This window comes from Portunus trituberculatus, chromosome 37, assembly GCF_017591435.1.
Source record: "Portunus trituberculatus isolate SZX2019 chromosome 37, ASM1759143v1, whole genome shotgun sequence".
NCBI classification, from domain to species: Eukaryota; Metazoa; Arthropoda; class Malacostraca; order Decapoda; family Portunidae; genus Portunus; species Portunus trituberculatus.
This window is the reverse complement of record NC_059291.1, coordinates 17,186,542-17,206,835: the sequence shown is the minus strand read 5'-3', so window position 1 is coordinate 17,206,835 and position 20,294 is coordinate 17,186,542. Positions and strand designations below refer to the sequence as shown.

The window sequence follows — 20,294 nt, the reverse complement described above, 5'->3', positions numbered from 1 at the left end:
TCTCTCTCTCTCTCTCTCTCTCTCTCTCTCTCTCTCTCTCTCTCTCTCTCTCTCTCTCTCTCTCTCTCTCTCTCTCTCTCTCTCTCTCTCTCTCTCTCAAGAGAGAGAGAGAGAGAGAGCACGCACAATATTAGCCATTATCAAGGTCACTGGTTGATGCAACCACAACTGATTCTCTCTGCAAATTTTCATCTTTAGCAACCCATCCTCCCCCATGTGTTCATTACATCACTGGTTACTGTAATCTAAGATAATTGAAGGAATAATCCAGGTCTCTCTCTCTCTCTCTCTCTGAGAGAGAGAGAGAGAGAGAGAGAGAGAGAGAGAGAGAGAGAGAGAGAGGAGGCAGGTAGCAGCCTTAAAGGGGTCATTATACCCAAAATTCAGTAAGTATAGGTTCGTTACATCAAGAGTTTACTGTTATAGTTTAGTCCTTTCATTTCATAGTTTATTGTATTATTTTTGTATTTATTGAAATATTATTTACTGTACTAAAAATTGTTGTTTTATTGTGATAAAAGGAATCTGAAATATATTTTGTTAGAGTGAGACATGTATTTTATGATTTAAACAGGAATTTTCAACCTTGGGTACACTTACCCCCAGGATATGTAAGGGGTTTGTCAAGAGGTGCATCTCTCCCAATGGTTGAAAGATTAGTAAATTTCCTCCTTAATTTTCAATGGAATTATATATACTTACTTTACTTTCTGGTTACGGTAGCACAGTTATGTAGTTTATTCACTTAAACTGTTTTTATATATACACAAGGAAATTTTCTTTGTATTTTTTGTTTTTTGTTTTTTTATCTCAAAGGGTATATGGCTGACATAAACAAGAGCTAAAAGGATATGTGGGGAGAAAAAGGTTGAAGACCCCAGGCTTTCATAAACATGCATATTTCTAAGGTTTGTAGGGGTAGTTTCCCATATTCACTATTTTTTTTTGCTATTTCCAGGAGGCATTAGAATGTAATTTCCATAAATAGTAGGGAACACTATATTATAAGAAGGATTCATATAACTCATGAGCTGCATTATCCATGAATTTTTTATCTATCAAAATAAACACTCTTTCTTCACATGAGGCTGAGATCTCATGTAAAGAGAAGAAGCTTGTCTTAAATGTATGAATAACAATACGGAATAGGAAATCTCCAGCTGCATTTCATCTCTTGTACAGTAGTTACTTTCAGGCTAAAATGTAGGAGTTTTATGAGGCTTTGCTGGGAATGAAGAAGACTTGATTTTGTGACTCAGAATAGAGATTGTCATACTACTTGTAGTTGTCATACCTGTTTCAGGTCAGTGTGATAGCAGTGCAGTATTTAACAAGTGATGCATTTGCAGTCTTGACTTGTAGAATAGCAATGAGTTCTGAGTTTATTACCTGTATTTCAGTTGACTGATGAAATAGCACGGGAGGAGGAATTGACCAAAGAGAAGAGTAAAGATATCAAGACAATGCAACGGACATCTTCCCTTTTGCCTGACTCAGATGTCAACATCCAGAAATTGAAGGTAATGTTTGTGTATGTGTTATTTAATCATACATTCACTCAAAAAAAAATGTGAATGTCACTAGTTCCTTTCCATGCATTTTTTATGATTCCTATCTTACACATTTTTTTTCTTTTTTTTTTTAATAATACAGTGGAGACTCAATACTCAAACTTAATTAATTCCAAATGGCTGTTCGAGTATCAAAAAGTTTGACTATTGATACCTGAAAATCAGGTAATTCGTTCTAATCTTAGCAAAACCTCAAGTTTATAAAAATTTCAATGTAATTCATTTTTATGATTTTGATTTGTACATACTTTAAGTAGAGGCTGGTGATGGATAACATAGAAGAGGAGGAGAGAAGGGTGGGGAGGAAGAGGGAGTTCGTCAGAGGATGAAAATGTCTGGTGTGATTCCTGTGAACCCATTAGTGGTGGGATATGGCTCACTAACACTTGCACTTTCACTAGATTCCTTATTTTCACTACCAATAATCCTCTTTGGTACCATTGTAAGTTTCTAAATGAAAAACTACCGACAACACAAAAGAATGTTGTTTTTCTCAAGGCTGCGGCAGGGCTAGGGATGCACACTGGTATCTGGTATACAGGAATATCATCCCCCTCCCCCGGTAATATGGTATCAAAATGGAACAATGGTAGCGGCACGGAGGAAGAGGCTAGATCTTCGTTTACAACCATGTGTGCGGCTGTTCGATTGCCAGTTATTTTCACCACTATTAAGCTTTTGGTGTTAATATAAGCCTATGAATGAAAAACTACAGACAAAATGCACAAGAATGTTATTCTGAAGACCACAACAGCACAACTGGTGGAGGGGGGGAGGGAGAGGCTAAGGAGTTTTTGCTTACATCCATGTGTGTGGACATTCGACTATCAGATATTAAATCTAACTTTTGCATGTGAGTATTGAAAAGTTTGAGTATTAAGATGTTTGAGTATTTAGTCTCCACTGTAATTTATTTAATGATTAGTTTTTTACTGTTTTGTAACATGGGGACCTGGCTAAGGGCAATAAAATGTATATATAAAAAGAAAAAAGCTAAATGAAGTCCATTTGCATTAAGAAAAGAAAAGATTCAATGGCCATTTAATGTGGAAAGTAGTGAAGATGATTCTAAGAAACTGTACAATAAGGCACCAAGGATACATTTATCTCAGCAGATCCATATTTTAAGCACATGGCTTGCTCTACTTTATTTGTTTTTTTCATTCATGGAGTTTAGGAATAAATATCTTAGAATAGTAAACCCAGTAATGATACCATTTCTTTTTTTACATATTGTAAAGAAATAAAAATGAATAGGAATTAATGTAAATGCAAGAACTACTAGAGAATATTGCATCTTAGTCTTTTAACTAATGAATATTGTAGGGAGATATATATATATATATATATATATACAGGTATCCCTTGGTTAACGATAGGGTTACGTTTCCCAAAAACAGATCGCTAACCGAAACGATCGCTAACTGAGGGATTTGAAATTATCAACTACATACATGTATTTCGCGATGCGTAAATAAACGACACTTTCTATGTTGTTAGTTGTTATTTACACCTTTAGAATTGGTAGTACTTACCTTGAGGAGTGGATGTGATATGCGTGTGTGTTGTTTTGTGCCCCGAGGGACACAGGGCCTTGGAGGATTAAATCTCATCATGCCCACACCCGACCCAAACTCGGTCAGCTGCTTCAAACCCTTCAAATTCTTGAGAGAATACGTTTTCCAGTGGGGGTGGGTCATCCAGGCTCTCCTCATCGTCACTCAAGGTTACGGTGGATGTGAAGGATAGATTGGATGTGGGTGGAGTTGTTTTGGAGGTGGATGGAGTTGTTTTGGAAGTGGGTGGAGTTTTTTTCGAGGTAGCAGGACGAACTTTGAAGTACGACGAGATGACTCCTATGGAAGTAGATGGGATTGCTTTTGAGGTGGATGGGGTAGCTTGGGAGGTGGATGGAGTTGCTTGATCGGTAGATGGGGTTGCTTGGGATGTGGATGGGGTTGCTTGGGCGGTGAGTGGTTTGAAGAAAGATGAGATGACTGTCTGTTTTGCCATCCTTTTCTTTGCCTCAAATAGTTCTTTATACACTTTCATGTCATTTTCTATAGCATTAGTCACGCCATTACTTCGGTTTGGGTTGGGGTCATTCTCCTGGAGAAGATGTATGGCCTGGTTAATATGATTAAAAATCTCCTCGAAAATCTTGACGGAGAGGGTTCTTTCAGGCTCCTTGTCCTCCTCCATTTCCTCCAAAGTATTTTGTTTCTCCAACTCCATGAGGTCGTCGTTGGAGAGAGGCTCAGAATGACTGTCCAGCAGTTCTTGTACGTCATTCTCGTCCACCTCATTGAAGCCTGCCTTATGGGAGATATGAACGATGTCTTTCCTTACTGCTGTAACATCGACAGGGACTTCCTGTTTACGTTCCACGCACTCAGGCCACAAATTACGCCAACATCCATTCATTGCCGACTTGGACACCTCCTTCCATGACTCGTCGATGTTGTCGATCCCTTTTAATGTTATAATCCTTCCAAAATTGTTTCATGGTCGGCTTGTCAGGGTGTCAATGCAGGCCAACAGCTGTTTCATGGTGCGCCGCTGGTAATAGGCCTTGAAAGTAGCGATGACTCCTTGGTCCATCGGCTGGATGAGGGCAGTTGTGTTTGGGGCATAAACATGACCTCAATATTATCTGCCCAGTCATTCATGCTCTCTGGGTGGCTGGGGCGTTGTCACACAGCAAGAGAAATCTGTTAGCAATGTTGTTTTGGGCAGCATATTCTTTTAGGAATTTGGAGAGGTATCCTGTCACGTAACTTTGCATGATAACAGTCGTCATCCACCCTTTTGTTTGCCTTCCATACTACGGGCAAATATTCCTTAATATAGCCAGACAGAGCTCTTGGGTTTTGGGAATGGTAAATAAGGCATGGTTTAAGCTTAAGATCACCAGCGGCATTCCCCCCCACCAATAATGTTAACCTGTCTTTAGATGCCTTGAATCCTGGTGCCGACTTCTCCTCCTTTGCTATAAACGTTCTCGATGACATCTTCTTCCAATACAGGCCTGTCTCGTCAAAGTTTAGAACCTGCTTGGCTGAATAACCTCCTTCCTCGATGCGCTCTTTAAGCAAAGGCTTGAAGGCGTTTGCAGCGGGTTGATCCGAACTCGCTGCCTCCCACTAACCTTGAGGTTGTGTAGACTCCCACGATGTTTGAAACGTTCAAACCACCCCTTACTGGCCTTGAAGGACACTGTCTCGCCTATGTTGAATTCTGGTTTCAGGTCCTCCCACAGGCTCAGTGCCTTAGTAGTAACGAGTTGGGTAGAAAGAGGCATGCGGCGTGTGTGTGGTCTTCAATCCATAGCCTCAGCAAACGTTCCAATTTTTCCATAATCGGTTCCCTGTTACGAGTTGTTGTGTGTTTGTGCAGGTTTGTGACTTGGTTGGCCTGCTGCTTCACTTGTACTTTTTCTGGAGAACTGTTGATACAGTTGATTGAGATAAACCAAGGGCACGAGCAATAGAGTTTACCCCTTCACCACCCTCATGACGAGTCACAATGTTCAACTTAATATCAAGGCCAATGCTCTTTCTCGATTTTTAGCCTTATCTCCCGGTGGAGAACAATCGTTGGGTCGCTTGGAAGCCATCACTAAGTTCACTTGATCACAAATAAGCACAAAAAGAAGTTTAGAGCGAGCGTGATAGAGTTGTTGTTGCACAATCAAAACAGCGGAAAGACTGTGGTGTGTTTACTGCACGGGCCGCGGGTGGATGGAGGCGCTGCGATCGCGATTGCGATCGCGATTGCGATTGGTCAATCCGATCGTTAACCGAATTTTGGCGATCGTTAACCAAAAAATAGGGATTAATTTGGAGGGATCGTATGAGCGAAATATCGTTAAGTAGTCGATCGTTAACCGAGGGACACCTGTATATATATATATATATATATATATATATATATATATATATATATATATATATATATATATATATATAACAAGGGTTGATATCAGAAATTGTAGATACTAAAAATGCAGGGAAATCACATGGAAGTCTTCATATCTCCTGCTTTAACATAACATAATATAATATAACATAAATAATAGGATAACAAAGGGCCACCAGGGCCCATCTAGGTTATCCTGTATCAGTCGCACAGCGACCTCGTCATCAGTACTTAAAGATACACTTACAAGTACACAATGCATTATATACTAATTCTAAATATTTGGCCCATTAACAGGGCTAAGTCCTGCAGTGAATTCCTCTACAATCTGTGATTCCCATACAGGGGGATCATGTCTTGTTTAACTATAGTAAATTTCTTATAAAAACTATCATGCAGTGCTATACATAATTATAAATCTAATAAATTTAAGTGCTTATCTAATCTGTTTTTAAACATTGTCAAACTAGTGCTATTTACAACACTCTCTGGCAATGCATTCCAGAAGTCTACCACCCTATGACTAAAGAAATATTTTCTTATATCTAACCTGCAGCCTTGCTTTCTAATCTTCCTGCCATGATTTCTAGTCCTACTTCCCTCCTCTAAGGTAAAGAAAGATCTCACATCTATGTAGTTTGTATCTGAGAACATTTTAAATAACTCTATCATATCCTCTTATACATCTCCTCTCAAATGAAAACATGTTTAATTCCTTTAATCTATCTCTATACTCCAGGCGCTTTAATGCTGGTATCATCCTAGTTGCTCTTCTCTGAACTGCTTCTAACATGTTGATATCCTGCCTATAATGGGGTGACCAGGCCTGTATGCAATACTCTAAATGGGGCCTAACATAGGAATTATATAAGCTACGCACCACTTCCTTACTTTTATAACTAACATTTCTATTTATAAAACCCAGGATCCTATTTGCCCTATTTCTTGCTTCTAAACATTGCTTTGAAAATTTCATAGTCCTGTCTATCACTACTCCTAAATCCTTTCCCTCCTCTACTGCCTCTAGCCAACATCCCTCCAACTCATAGCTAAAGTTTGTGTTGTCTTTACCTAAATGCATAACCTGACACTTTTTAGAATTAAACTCTATCTGCCACCTGTCTGCCCATGCTATCAGCCTGTCCAGGTCTCGGCCTGTCCAGGTCTCGTTGTATTCTGTAATTGTCCTTTTCACCCTGTACTGCACATGCTATCTTAGTATCATCTGCAAACTTTGATACTTTGCTACTAATTCCTATATCTAAATCATTAATGTACACCAAGAAAAGAAGAGGTCCTAGCACTGATCCTTGGGATACCCCACTAACCACTTCCTTCCACTCAGACATTGCCCCATTTAATACTACACTCTGTTTCCTATCAGAAAGCCATTTACTAATCCAATCAACTAACCTACCCCCTATCCCATGTAGTCTCAATTTGTACACTAGCCTCCTATGCGGTACCTTATCAAACGCCTTGCTAAAATCTAGATATATAACATCTATGCTATTTCCATCATCTAACTCCTTGGTAATATATTCTAAGATATCGAGCAAATTTGTAAGACAGGACCTCCCTGATCTAAAGCCATGTTGGGTATCTCTAATTAATCTATTCTCATTTAAATGCTCCCAAATACTACCCTTAATGATTTTCTCTAGTATCTTACATACTATACTAGTTAAACTGATCGGTCTATAATTATTATTGCATCATCCTTCCTACCTTTTTTAAATATTGGTGTAACATTAGCTAACTTCCAGTCCTGAGGTATCTCAGCAAACCTAAGTGATCTTTCAAAGATTAACTTAAGTGCTTCAGAAATACTGTCTACACCCTCCCTAAGTACTCTGGCATGTAGCTCATCAGGACCACTAGCTTTCCTATCGTCTAGTTCAAGAATAAATTTCCTAATAATTCCCGGTTTTATATCAATATTTTCTAAAGCTCTTAAACTACTTGTCGCACTGTTTGTAACAGGATTTCCTATTCTTTCCTAGTAAATACTGAAGAAAATTGTTCATTCAATAATTCTACTATGTCTTCATTTTGATCCACTACTACACCATCTTTTCTGAGTGGTCCAATCCTATCCTTATTTCTTTTATCACTGACCTTGTAATAACTATATAATTTTTGGGATCTTTACTCCCAGCTCTAGCTAGTTTTATCTCTGCCTGCCTTTTACTTTTTTTATAACCTTACTCAAATCATCCCTGACCTGTCTGTACCTAATCAAATCTACATCTTCCCACTTTTCTGCAACTCTCTATATGCCCTCTTCTTCTCTCTGATCTGTCTACCTATCTCATGAGTCCACCATAATGGCTTCCTGTTTCTCTGCCTTATATCTTTGTAAGGGATACACTGCATCACTATACCCTTTACTACAACCTTAAAATATCCCACATCTCCTGTGCAGTTTTATTTCCAAAACTATCTTCCCAGTTTACCTCTCCTAATAACTGACGTAACCTACCATAATTGCCTTTCTGATAGTTTGGGACTCTAGTCTTATTCACTATATTATCCCTACTGGAATTAATGATAAATCTAATTATATGATGGTCACTGTTTGCTAAAGTCTCTCCTACCTCAACTTCCTTTAAACAATGCTCAATATTTGTTAGTACTATGTCTAAAACCTTCCTCCCCCTAGTAGGTTTATCTACCATCTGCACTAAATAGTTATCCTGAAAACTTTCCATAAACTTATTTTCACTAGCATCTCCTACCATCCTCTCCCAGTTTACTGACTTAAGATTAAAATCCCTAAGATAATTGTCTGACTAGTACACCCCTATTTATCTCATCTACCATAAGGTTGTCTACATCTGCTGACTGGTTAGGTGGTCTATAAAAGCTCCTACTCTAATAACCTTACTTTTGTTTACTCTAACATCCAGCCATAAGGACTCTACTCTGTTATCTACCTTAATACCATTAACCTGACTGGAAATGAAGGATTTTTTACATAAATAACTACTCCTCCACCTATCCTACCAATTCTCTGGTGTAAATACATAATGTATCCATCTACTTCATATTCTTTCCTATTTTCCTAAACTTTTCCTCATTTACCCATGCCTCTGTGACACATACAACATCTAAGTCCTCCTCAACTATATAACTAGATAACTCGTCCTTCTTGTTCCTAAGACTCCTGGCATTTACATAAAAACATTTAAGTCCTGCTACCTTCCTAGATGCTGTCTCCTTATTTGGAATCCTAATCTTATTCTCTCCTATTTGCACCTGGAAATCTTTCCTAATCTTTTCACTATCTCTGTTTATCCTATCTAATTTATGTCTAACATCTTTCTTCTGGAATGCATTTGCTACCTCACCCCCTACACTCCATCAAAACTCCCCTCCAGACATCCACTCAGCACATCCACACCCTTCCTACTCAGATGCACACCATCCCTAGCATACAAATCCCTTTGCCCATAGAACCTATCCCATACATCCACAAAGCTGACACCCACATCCTTACACATCCCTTTTACCCGATCATTCACACCAATGGCCCTAGACAACCATTCCCTGCAAAACTACTACACCCTCCCTCTCCATTCCCCCAACTCTCTTCTGCACCTTCTCACTCACTGCCTACACACCTGCACCAGGCATACACACGTTCGTCCTCCTATCCCTGTCTTTCCCACAGAAAGTGCTATCTAAGTACCTAACCTGAGAGTCACCCACCACACACACCTGAGGTGTGCTAAGCACAACCCTTCTCCTCCTCTCCTCTACCCCCTTCTCTCTCCTTTCACTCACCACAACCACCTCATTCACTCCACTCTCCCCCTCCAACAAACCGAACCTATTTTCACACTCAACAGGTTTAGTCCTATCCTCCCTAACTGCCTTCAGTTTCCTTCCCTCGCAACCTGCCATCTCTGCCCATCTTGACTACTATCTTTCCCAGTCTGGCTCGCCTGCTCCCTCTTCCCCACTCTGCTCTTCCCGACAGAGGGCCAAGCCACCCTGTCGCCCTCAGAAGGTCCAACCTTCGGTCTAAAACTGATCTCCTGCCTAATTTTTTCCACTGCCTCCCCAAGTCTCTTAACCTCCTCCTTCAACTCAAAGATGAGAACTTCGTTGTACTTTTCCCCTCACTTAGCTTTCTCATTTCCTCTCGTAATTCTCGGTGCTCAAGAGAAAAAACTAAATTCTCCCTCTTGAGCCTACACACCATACACTCAGAAAAGTCAACGACCTTCCTGTCATGCCCACACATCTCACACACAACAAACTCGCCCAATCCCACCTCAACACTCTCTTTCATGCACTCAATCACACTCTGATATACATCAGTAGCTACCGCCATACTAATTTACAATCTGTTTAACTCACAAGAACACTATACAAACAAACAAATAAAAAAAATACTTGGTGACGGCGGGGTGGGGAACCGCGGTGGTGGGAGACCAAGTGAGGTCAACTAATCCTCTTTCAAGGTCAACTTGACGGTTACAAGCCTAGTCTCCTCGCTCTACCAAAATACTTTTAACTCACAAACACTGATTCTAGCCACTATTTTTCTCTAATCTAACACTTGCAGTACACACTTTCACTTCACTAACACTCAAAAGCACCACACACAGACACCAAGCACAAACACCACTCACTAACTATAAAAACAACAGCCAAAACGGGCGCACACACAACACGTCCACTGCCACCGCAGCTAGTGCTGTTTATTTCCATTATCCAACGTTTCGCCTCAGACAAAAGGTCTGAGGATGCCTATTGTCTAAGGTGAAACGTTGGAAAATAGAAAATAAAGTAGGAAATATGAAGACTTCCATGTGATTTTCCTGCATTTTTAGTGTATTATATATATATATATATATATATATATATATATATATATATATATATATATATGTGTATTCACCTAGTTGTATTCACCTAGTTGTAATTTTACAGGGCCTGGGTATCATACTGTGTGGCCCCGTCTCCATATCTACACACATCCAACTTTCCTTTAAAACTATGCACACTCCTTGCTGACACCACCTCCTCACTCAAACCATTCCACACCTCCACACATCTTTGTGGGAAACTATATTTTTCACATCCTTCAAGCATATTCCTTGGCTATCTTTTTACTATGCGATCTTGTAGTTCTACTTAAGTTTTCCTCTCTCAACATCATTTGCTCATTATCCACTTCATCCAGTCCATTCAACAGTTTATAAACCTGTATTAAATCTCCTCTTTCTCTTCTTTGTTCCAAGGTAGGCAAATTCATTTCTTTTAATCTCTCCTCATAGGTCATTTCTGCCAATTCCGGAACCATTTTTGTTGCCATTCTCTGCAATCTCTCCAACTTCCTTATATGCTTCTTTTTATAAGGGGACCAAACCACTCCAGCATATTCCAATCTTGGTCTAATTACCATACTAATTAATTTCTTCATCATATCTTTATCCATATAATGGAAGGCTAATCCAATATTTTTATCAAATTATACGTTTCTCCAAACATCTTATCAATATGAGCCTCAAACTGCCCATGGTCTTGTATTATCACTCCCAAATCCTTTTCCTTTTCCACCTTTTTCAACACTACTTCTTCACCCATCTTATATGACCCTCTTGGCCGTCTTCCACTCTTCCCATCTCCATCACATGACTTTTGCTCAGATTAAATTCCATTTGCCACCTCTTGCTCCACTCCCAAATCTTATCCAGGTCTGCCTGTAAAATTTCACAATCTTCTTCACTCTTCACACACCTACACAACTTCGCATCATCCGCAAACAAATTAATATAACTGTTTACTCCTCTGGCATGTCATTTATATATACCAGGAAAAGTATTGGTGCCAGCACTGAGCCTTGTGGGACTCCACTCTCCACCACCAACCAGTCCGACTTTGCATCCCTTATTACCGTTCTCATCTCCTCCATCTCAAGTAGTTTTCCATCCACTTTAACACTTTTCCTTTCAGTCCTCCATAAATCTCTACTTTCCATAACAGTCTCTGTGAGGTACCTTGTCAAAAGCTTTCTTTAAATCCAAATATACACAGTCCATCCATCCCTCTCTCTCTGTATTTTGTCAACCACTCTTGAATAAAAGCTCAGTAGATTTGTTACACATGACCTCCCTTTCCTGAAGCCAAATTGATGATCCGATAATAACTTATGATCCTCCAGGAACCGTATCCAATATTTCTTTATCACCCTCTCACAAATCTTACCGACCACACTTGTTAGAGACACAGGTCTATAGTTAAGAGGCTCTTCCTTACTGCCTCCCTTATAAATGGGCACCACTTCAGCTCTCTTCCACTCTACTGGTACTTCCCTGTTTCTAATGAGCACCTTATAATATCATATAATGGATCAATCAATTCTTCTCTACACTCCTTCAATAATTTTCCTGAAACTTCATCTGGTCCCATCGCTTTATCATCTTTAAGTTCCTCCAACATTTTATATAACTCCTTTTAGGTATCTTAATGTCCTCCATGTGCACATTTCCTTGTACATTCTGTGGCTTTACAAACATTGTTTCTTTAGTAAATACTTGCTGAAACCTATTATTTAGCAATTCCGCTATATTCTTAGGGTCATCTACTATCCCTTGCTCTCCTTTTAATCTTTCAATGGACTCTCTCTTTTAAGTTTACCATTTATGAACCTGTAAAACAATTTTGGATGTTCCTTACTCTTGTCTACAATATCTTTTCAAATTTTCTTTCTTCCTCCTCCTTACCCTCACATACTCATTTCTTGCCACTCTATAATTCTCCTTATTTAGTATATTCCTGCTCTTTTCCATCTTTTCCAAGCCACATCTCTTTTCCTTAGCCTTAACACAAGTTGCATTAAACCAATCCTTTCTTCCTTCCTCTCTTGGTTTATACTTTGGTACAAATTTCATAACTCCTTCTTTATAATATTTCATAAAAATCTCATATTTCTTTTGCACTTCTCTGATTTGTAACATCTCCTCAATCTAATTTTCTGAAATAATTTTTCAAACTTTCTGTGTCCATCTTTCTATAATTCAATCTACCACTCCTGTATGTCTCGTCCTTCCTTCGCTGTGTTGTTGCTATCTGCATTTCCATAACCACATGATCACTCTTTCCCAAAGGACACTTGTATTGTATATCTCCACATAGGTACACTTCTCTTGTTAACACCAAATCCAGTCTAGCCGGTTCATCATCTCCTCTATATCTAGTATTTTCCTTCACCCTCTGTTCCATCATATTTTCCATCATTAGATTAAGAAATCTCTCTCCCATGCTTCTTCTCCAACACCACTTACTAGATTTTCCCAATCCACCTCCTTACAATTAAAATCTCCTACTAGTATCACCTTTCTTTTCCAGATAATACACTTTCCAAACTCTGTAAAGTATCCTTGATCATATTGTCGTATTCCTTAATGTCCAAGAATTTGTTTTAGGAGGTACATAGGTCACCATGATTATTAATTCTTTTCCATCACTTTTTATCCTTATGCTTATCACTTCTGCGTTGTTCTTCCCATACCAAACCTTATCCACATTTATTTATTTCTTCGTCATAATCATAACTCCTCCTCCACCTTTACTCTCTATCCTTTCTCCATATATTATATTTATTATCCAAATTTATCTTTGTTTTTCATGCAATTTTGTCTCAGTCAAACACACTATATCAGGCTTCTCCACCATCATATAGTCTTGCAATTCCAATCTACTTGACAGTATCCCATCTATATTAGTATACATTACGGTCCACCCACTGCTCCTCTAGGGGTTCCTCCGTATTCCTTCTTTCCACATACCACTTTCTGACTCTCTCTCTATAACTCTCCAAAAACTTTTCTCTTTCCTCCTCAGACCGCTCATCATTTTTCCTTCTCGCCTCTTCCACCAATTCCTTATATCTTCTCCTCTCTTCCTCATTTCTATTCTTTCTCACAAACACCTCTTTACAACCTTCTATCTCTCTTAACTTTGATGTTCTATATAGGACATCCTCCGCAGATTGTTGTGACTTCAGTACTACTTTAATCGGTCTGTTCACTCCTCCTTATACGGACCCAGTCTATGGATCTCTTCCACTTCTTCTTGTAGGTCTTTTTTTCATCATCATTTAGATTTTTGAACAGATCTCTTACCGTTTTAATTCTTCCTTAATTCTCTTAGGCTTATATGTTATATTTTGTTCTTTCATCCCAAATATTAACACACTCTTCTTCTTTTCTGCTATTTCCTTATCAATGTTTCCTTATTCTTCATTACATTAACCAGTTCCTTGGACCTTTCTTTTTGTCTTCCTTCAACTGATCTTTAATTATTTCTTGTAATCCAACCATCTCTGCTTCCTCGACTCAGTCCATTGTGTTTTCTTCAGTTCCCATTCCTTTCAAACCTTTCATTCTGCTCACTAATCATTTCCTTAAAGTCATCTTTCTCCTTTACTACTCTCCCATTTTCTCCTCCAACCGTCTCTTGTATTTTTCAACCTCCACCTTCAAATGTGCATTCTCATCCACCAATCGTTTTCATTTTCCTCCAGTCTCTTAACTCTTTCCTTCAAAGCCTTGCGAATTCTCTATCCTGCTCCTCCTCACTCCTCTGAACTTTTAATTCCTTCACTAACTCCTCAAATCTCTTCTCCAACATCACCAATCTACCTTGCAATGTTGCCCTGTTGAAGCTGGACTCATGCTTTGACTGGCCACTTTCGGCTTTGCTCCTGGGCCTCATCAACATATTTTGAATTTGGTAATTTATTCCTTACCGGTCTATCCATTTTCCTTACTTTTCCTGGGAACATGTGGGTGTGTGGTCACTGGGGCCAGGCCTGGTAGTTACGTGTGTGGTTGGATGCGTTGGCTGCTATGGCTGGCCTTTGTGGGTTCCGCTCTGTCGTTTGGAGTGTGGAGGTTCTCCCACCTCCGATCACTCCCATGTACACGCCACCAGGCTATGTTCACTCTGTACACTCGTTCACTCGCTCTGGTCGCCTCAATAGCAATAACTATTCTCACTCAAGCACATTGCTTAGCGTGTGGAGTGTTATTTAGATGCCGTTCATGCGCAGGAGGCACGTCCGTTCTCCACGGAGCGCGGAGTGTGTGTGTGTGTGTGTGTGTGTGTGTGTATATATATATATATATATATATATATATATATATATATATATATATATATATATATATATATATATATATATATATATATATATATATATATATATATATATATATATATACATACAGTGATACTCCGCTTAACGAACAGGAGAGGGGGTGTCAAAGCTGTTCATAGAGCGAAAATTCGTTAAGCGGACGTAATTTTCCCATAGGAAATAATGGAAATGGGGGGGATGCATTCTGGGCTGGTCCCCAACATACCACATGGGTTAAAAAAAAAAATTATAGATACGTTTGGCAGCATATTGGGCCACTGGTGTACTACTACTTTTATGATATCATATGAGTCATTGGAAGTTAGAGGAGCTACGTACAAATTCTCTCATATTCTCTCATTTATGTTCACAAAACATTTCTATTAGACTTTTACAAACCTTGCCCCCAAGAAAGGATTATTTTGTAATGCATAAAGTGAAATCTTACATGAAATACCAAAAAATAAAGGAGAGATGAGATGAGCCACAGGCAGCGGAGACTGTGGCGACTCGGCTTTCTTCTTCTTCTTGTAACCCTTTTAGCCTGCGTGTTGTCTTTCCCCATGATATTTGTTTCCACTCCTCTATTGCCTGCTATAATGGATGTCATATCTTAATATTCATGTACGCTCATACCATGAGGATAACTTCAACTCCGTGGCACTGAGTGATATTGAATTATTAATGAAATACCGCGGTATTTCATTAGTAATTCACTATCACTCAGTGCCTCGTGGCATGAGCGTATATGAATACTAAGATATGATATCCATTATAGCAGGCAATAGAGGAGTGAAAACATAAACATCATGATGAAAGTAACACACAAGCAAAAGGGTCACAAGAAGAAGAAGAGGCCGAGTGGCTGCAAGTCTCCCGCTTCGTCTGTTGCTCATGCTTAATTTTTTGGTATTCCATGTAAGATTTCGCTTTATGCATTACAAAACAATCCTTTTTTGGGGGAAAGGTTTGTAAAAAGCTAATAGAAATGTTATTTTGTGAACACCACCTCCAGAAGTGGTGTTCCCAGCAACTTCAGAGCAACCTGATAGCAACCTTGTCACCATCCCTCCAAGCGTTCATGGATGCCATTTCGATTCAAGAGGCTGCTCTGACATTGCTAAAGAATCTTGGATCCAGCTCCAGGAGCACTAGAGAGAGAGGCGGGGAGCCAGCCAATCACAGCGAAGCTACCACGTTCAGTCCCTCACCCGGCAAATTCAAACTCAGAAAATTCGCTAAAACGGAAGTGGTTGTACGTTATGCAGACATAACTTTATATCGTACGTTAAACCGAAAATTCGTTAAACGAAGTATTACTATATACAGGCAACCCCCATTTAACGGAGGTTCACACAACGAAATTTTGCTACAACGAAGGTTTCATTTTACTACCATCTGCTCGTTTAACGAACACCAAACTCGCTTTAACAAAGTTTTATCCAGGTAATTTTTTCCAAGTTTGAAAGCCCCGCCGTATCACGCAAGCCGACAAGCTTTTGAATACACCAGGAGCCGCAAATACTAAGGCCTGCCTCAGGAGAAATCCTGGGACACCTGTAGAATCAAGATCAAGATCAAGATCAAGCCTCTCGTGGACAACACACGCACCACTCACTCCCATGACAGCGTCAGCAGCAGCTCGTCTTCACTCGCTCAACTTACCACCAAAATGCTCTGCAATGTGGCCTAGCATTCCTAAGAAGACCAGGAAGTCTCTTACTCTTGAAGTGAAGCTGGATATTATTCACAGACACGAGAGAGGCGAGAAAACTATAGCATTGCTGGCCACCATCTGACTCCATATACAGGTGTCCCTCGGTTAACGATCGACTACTTAACGATATTTCGCTCATACGATCCCTCCAAATTAATCCCTATTTTTTGGTTAACGATCGCCAAAATTCGGTTAACGATCGGATTGACCAATCGCAATCGCGATCGCAATCGCGATCGCAGCGCCTCCATCCACCCGCGGCCCGTGCAGTAAACACACCACAGTCTTTCCCGCTGTTTTGATTGTGCAACAACAACTCTATCACGCTCGCTCTAAACTTCTTTTTGTGCTTATTTGTGATCAAGTGAACTTAGTGATGGCTTCCAAGCGACCCAACGATTGTTCTCCACCGGAGATAAGGCTAAAAATCGAGAAAGAGCATTGGCCTTGATATTAAGTTGAACATTGTGACTCGTCATGAGGGTGGTGAAGGGGTAAACTCTATTGCTCGTGCCCTTGGTTTATCTCAATCAACTGTATCAACAGTTCTCCAGAAAAAGTACAAGTGAAGCAGCAGGCCAACCAAGTCACAAACCTGCACAAACACACAACAACTCGTAACAGGGAACCGATTATGGAAAAATTGGAACGTTTGCTGAGGCTATGGATTGAAGACCACACACACCGCCGCATGCCTCTTTCTACCCAACTCGTTACTACTAAGGCACTGAGCCTGTGGGAGGACCTGAAACCAGAATTCAACATAGGCGAGACAGTGTCCTTCAAGGCCAGTAAGGGTGGTTTGAACGTTTCAAACATCGTGGGAGTCTACACAACCTCAAGGTTAGTGGGGAGGCAGCGAGTTCGGATCAACCGCTGCAAACGCCTTCAAGCCTTTGCTTAAAGAGCGCATCGAGGAAGGAGGTTATTCAGCCAAGCAGGTTCTAAACTTTGACGAGACAGGCCTGTATTGGAAGAAGATGTCATCGAGAACGTTTATAGCAAAGGAGGAGAAGTCGGCACCAGGATTCAAGGCATCTAAAGACAGGTTAACATTATTGGTGGGGGAATGCTGGTGATCTTAAGCTTAAACCATGCCTTATTTACCATTCCCAAAACCCAAGAGCTCTGTCTGGCTATATTAAGGAATATTTGCCCGTAGTATGGAAGGCAAACAAAAGGGTGGATGACGACTGTTATCATGCAAAGTTACGTGACAGGATACCTCTCCAAATTCCTAAAAGAATATGCTGCCCAAAACAACATTGCTAACAGATTTCTCTTGCTGTGTGACAACGCCCCAGCCACCCAGAGAGCATGAATGACTGGGCAGATAATATTGAGGTCATGTTTATGCCCCCAAACACAACTGCCCTCATCCAGCCGATGGACCAAGGAGTCATCGCTACTTTCAAGGCCTATTACCAGCGGCGCACCATGAAACAGCTGTTGGCCTGCATTGACACCCCTGACAAGCCGACCATGAAACAATTTTGGAAGGATTATAACATTAAAAGGGATCGACAACATCGACGAGTCATGGAAGGAGGTGTCCAAGTCGGCAATGAATGGATGTTGGCGTAATTTGTGGCCTGAGTGCGTGGAACGTAAACAGGAAGTCCCTGTCGATGTTACAGCAGTAAGGAAAGACATCGTTCATATCTCCCATAAGGCAGGCTTCAATGAGGTGGACGAGAATGACGTACAAGAACTGCTGGACAGTCATTCTGAGCCTCTCTCCAACGACGACCTCATGGAGTTGGAGAAACAAAATACTTTGGAGGAAATGGAGGAGGACAAGGAGCCTGAAAGAACCCTCTCCGTCAAGATTTTCGAGGAGATTTTAATCATATTAACCAGGCCATACATCTTCTCCAGGAGAATGACCCCAACCCAAACCGAAGTAATGGCGTGACTAATGCTATAGAAAATGACATGAAAGTGTATAAAGAACTATTTGAGGCAAAGAAAAGGATGGCAAAACAGACAGTCATCTCATCTTTCTTCAAACCACTCACCGCCCAAGCAACCCCATCCACATCCCAAGCAACCCCATCTACCGATCAAGCAACTCCATCCACCTCCCAAGCTACCCCATCCACCTCAAAAGCAATCCCATCTACTTCCATAGGAGTCATCTCGTCGTACTTCAAAGTTCGTCCTGCTACCTCGAAAAAAACTCCACCCACTTCCAAAACAACTCCATCCACCTCCAAAACAACTCCACCCACATCCAATCTATCCTTCACATCCACCGTAACCTTGAGTGACGATGAGGAGAGCCTGGATGACCCACCCCCACTGGAAAACGTATTCTCTCAAGAATTTGAAGGGTTTGAAGCAGCTGACCGAGTTTGGGTCGGGTGTGGGCATGATGAGATTTAATCCTCCAAGGCCCTGTGTCCCTCGGGGCACAAAACAACACACTACGCATATCACATCCACTCCTCAAGGTAAGTACTACCAATTCTAAAGGTGTAAATAACAACTAACAACATAGAAAGTGTCGTTTATTTACGCATCGCGAAATACATGTATGTAGTTGATAATTTCAAATCCCTCAGTTAGCGATCGTTTCGGTTAGCGATCTGTTTTTGGGAAACGTAACCCTATCGTTAACCAAGGGATACCTGTACTGTCTCTACTATTTTCAAGTCAGCAGACTATTAAGAAGGCTGGTGAGACTGTATCTTCCTTGCAAGCTAAAAGAACCACCTGAACTCGTGACTCTACAATGGATAAAATGGAAAGCCTTGTGGAAATGTGGTACATAAGTTTTGTATGCGGTACAATGATGTACCCTTTGTTTACATTCCACAGGTTGCTGGTTAGTGTCATTCCTGTTTCACTCTCCCTCCCTTCATAAATTTAAGATCAACATTATAAAGTTATGTACATACTTACATACATTAGTGTACATTATAATGACTTAAATTTAACTGCCTAGATGTTAAACTTCATAATTTTTACTTTCATTAAACCTTTCACTGTACTATGATTCACTCTCGCTTTGCTTACTCTCAATGGAAGTTCAAGTCAGAGGTTAAACTTGTTATAATCGATTCGCTTAACGGAGTTTCACTTAACGAAGTGTTTTTTTTAGGAACGTAACCCCTTCGTTAAGCGGGGGTTGCCTGTATATATATATATATATATATATATATATATATATATATATATATATATATATATATATTGAACAGGTTGAACCCGCTTTAACGGCACGCGATTACCGAATCCCGTGTTTAACGGCAAAATTTCCGTGGGAACATAGTGTTGTCTTTAACGGCATTTCGGCATTTACCGGCATCGCCTAGTACCGATTCCGCCGCACCGATGTACCGGCGCTGGTGTGCCGCTCCAACCCACATGCAGTTTCCCGCCACAAGCGTTATTTCCCGCCTAGACAGCATAGAGAGAAGACGTATTCGTTTACTTTCGTCCTAGTCTTTGTTAGTTCGGTGATATATTTTGGCAAAATGGCTTCGAAAAGGCCTGCAGACTTTGGAAAAAGTGGTCCAAGTGAAAAGAAAAAGCGTTTGTCATTGACTATTGCACAGAAAGTTGAGTTATTGAAGAAGTTGGATAGTGGCTTACCCGTACGTAAGCTGTGTGAAATGTACGGGTGTGGTTCGTCTACTGTGTACGACTTAAAGAAACAGAAAGTGCAACTTTTAACGTATTTTGCTGACAGTGACAGTAAGAAGTTAATGAGCCAACGTAAGCATATGAAACCTGGAAAGTACGAGGACTTAGAAGTTTGTTTAATGGAGTGGTTTCGGCAAGTACGCAGTGAAGGTGTTAAGTTATCTGGTGACATGATACTTGAGCAGGCTAAAATATTTTTTGATTTACTGAACATTGAAGGTGAATTTCATTTGTCGAGTGGTTGGCTAGATCGGTTTAAGAAACGGCATGGCATTTCTGAAGGAAC

The 20,294-nt window shown here is 40.2% G+C and overlaps 1 protein-coding gene across 2 annotated transcripts in view; it reads left to right on the top strand.

The window, feature by feature from the left end:
* Positions 1-20,294, top strand: part of LOC123513849 (coiled-coil domain-containing protein 22 homolog) — an 80,142-nt gene that overhangs the window by 37,034 nt on the left and 22,814 nt on the right. For both annotated transcript variants that reach the window (XM_045271259.1, XM_045271260.1), the window contains one exon: positions 1,401-1,520. In XM_045271259.1, the coding sequence (XP_045127194.1) occupies positions 1,401-1,520 (120 nt within the window). The remainder of the gene's footprint in view (positions 1-1,400; positions 1,521-20,294) is intronic.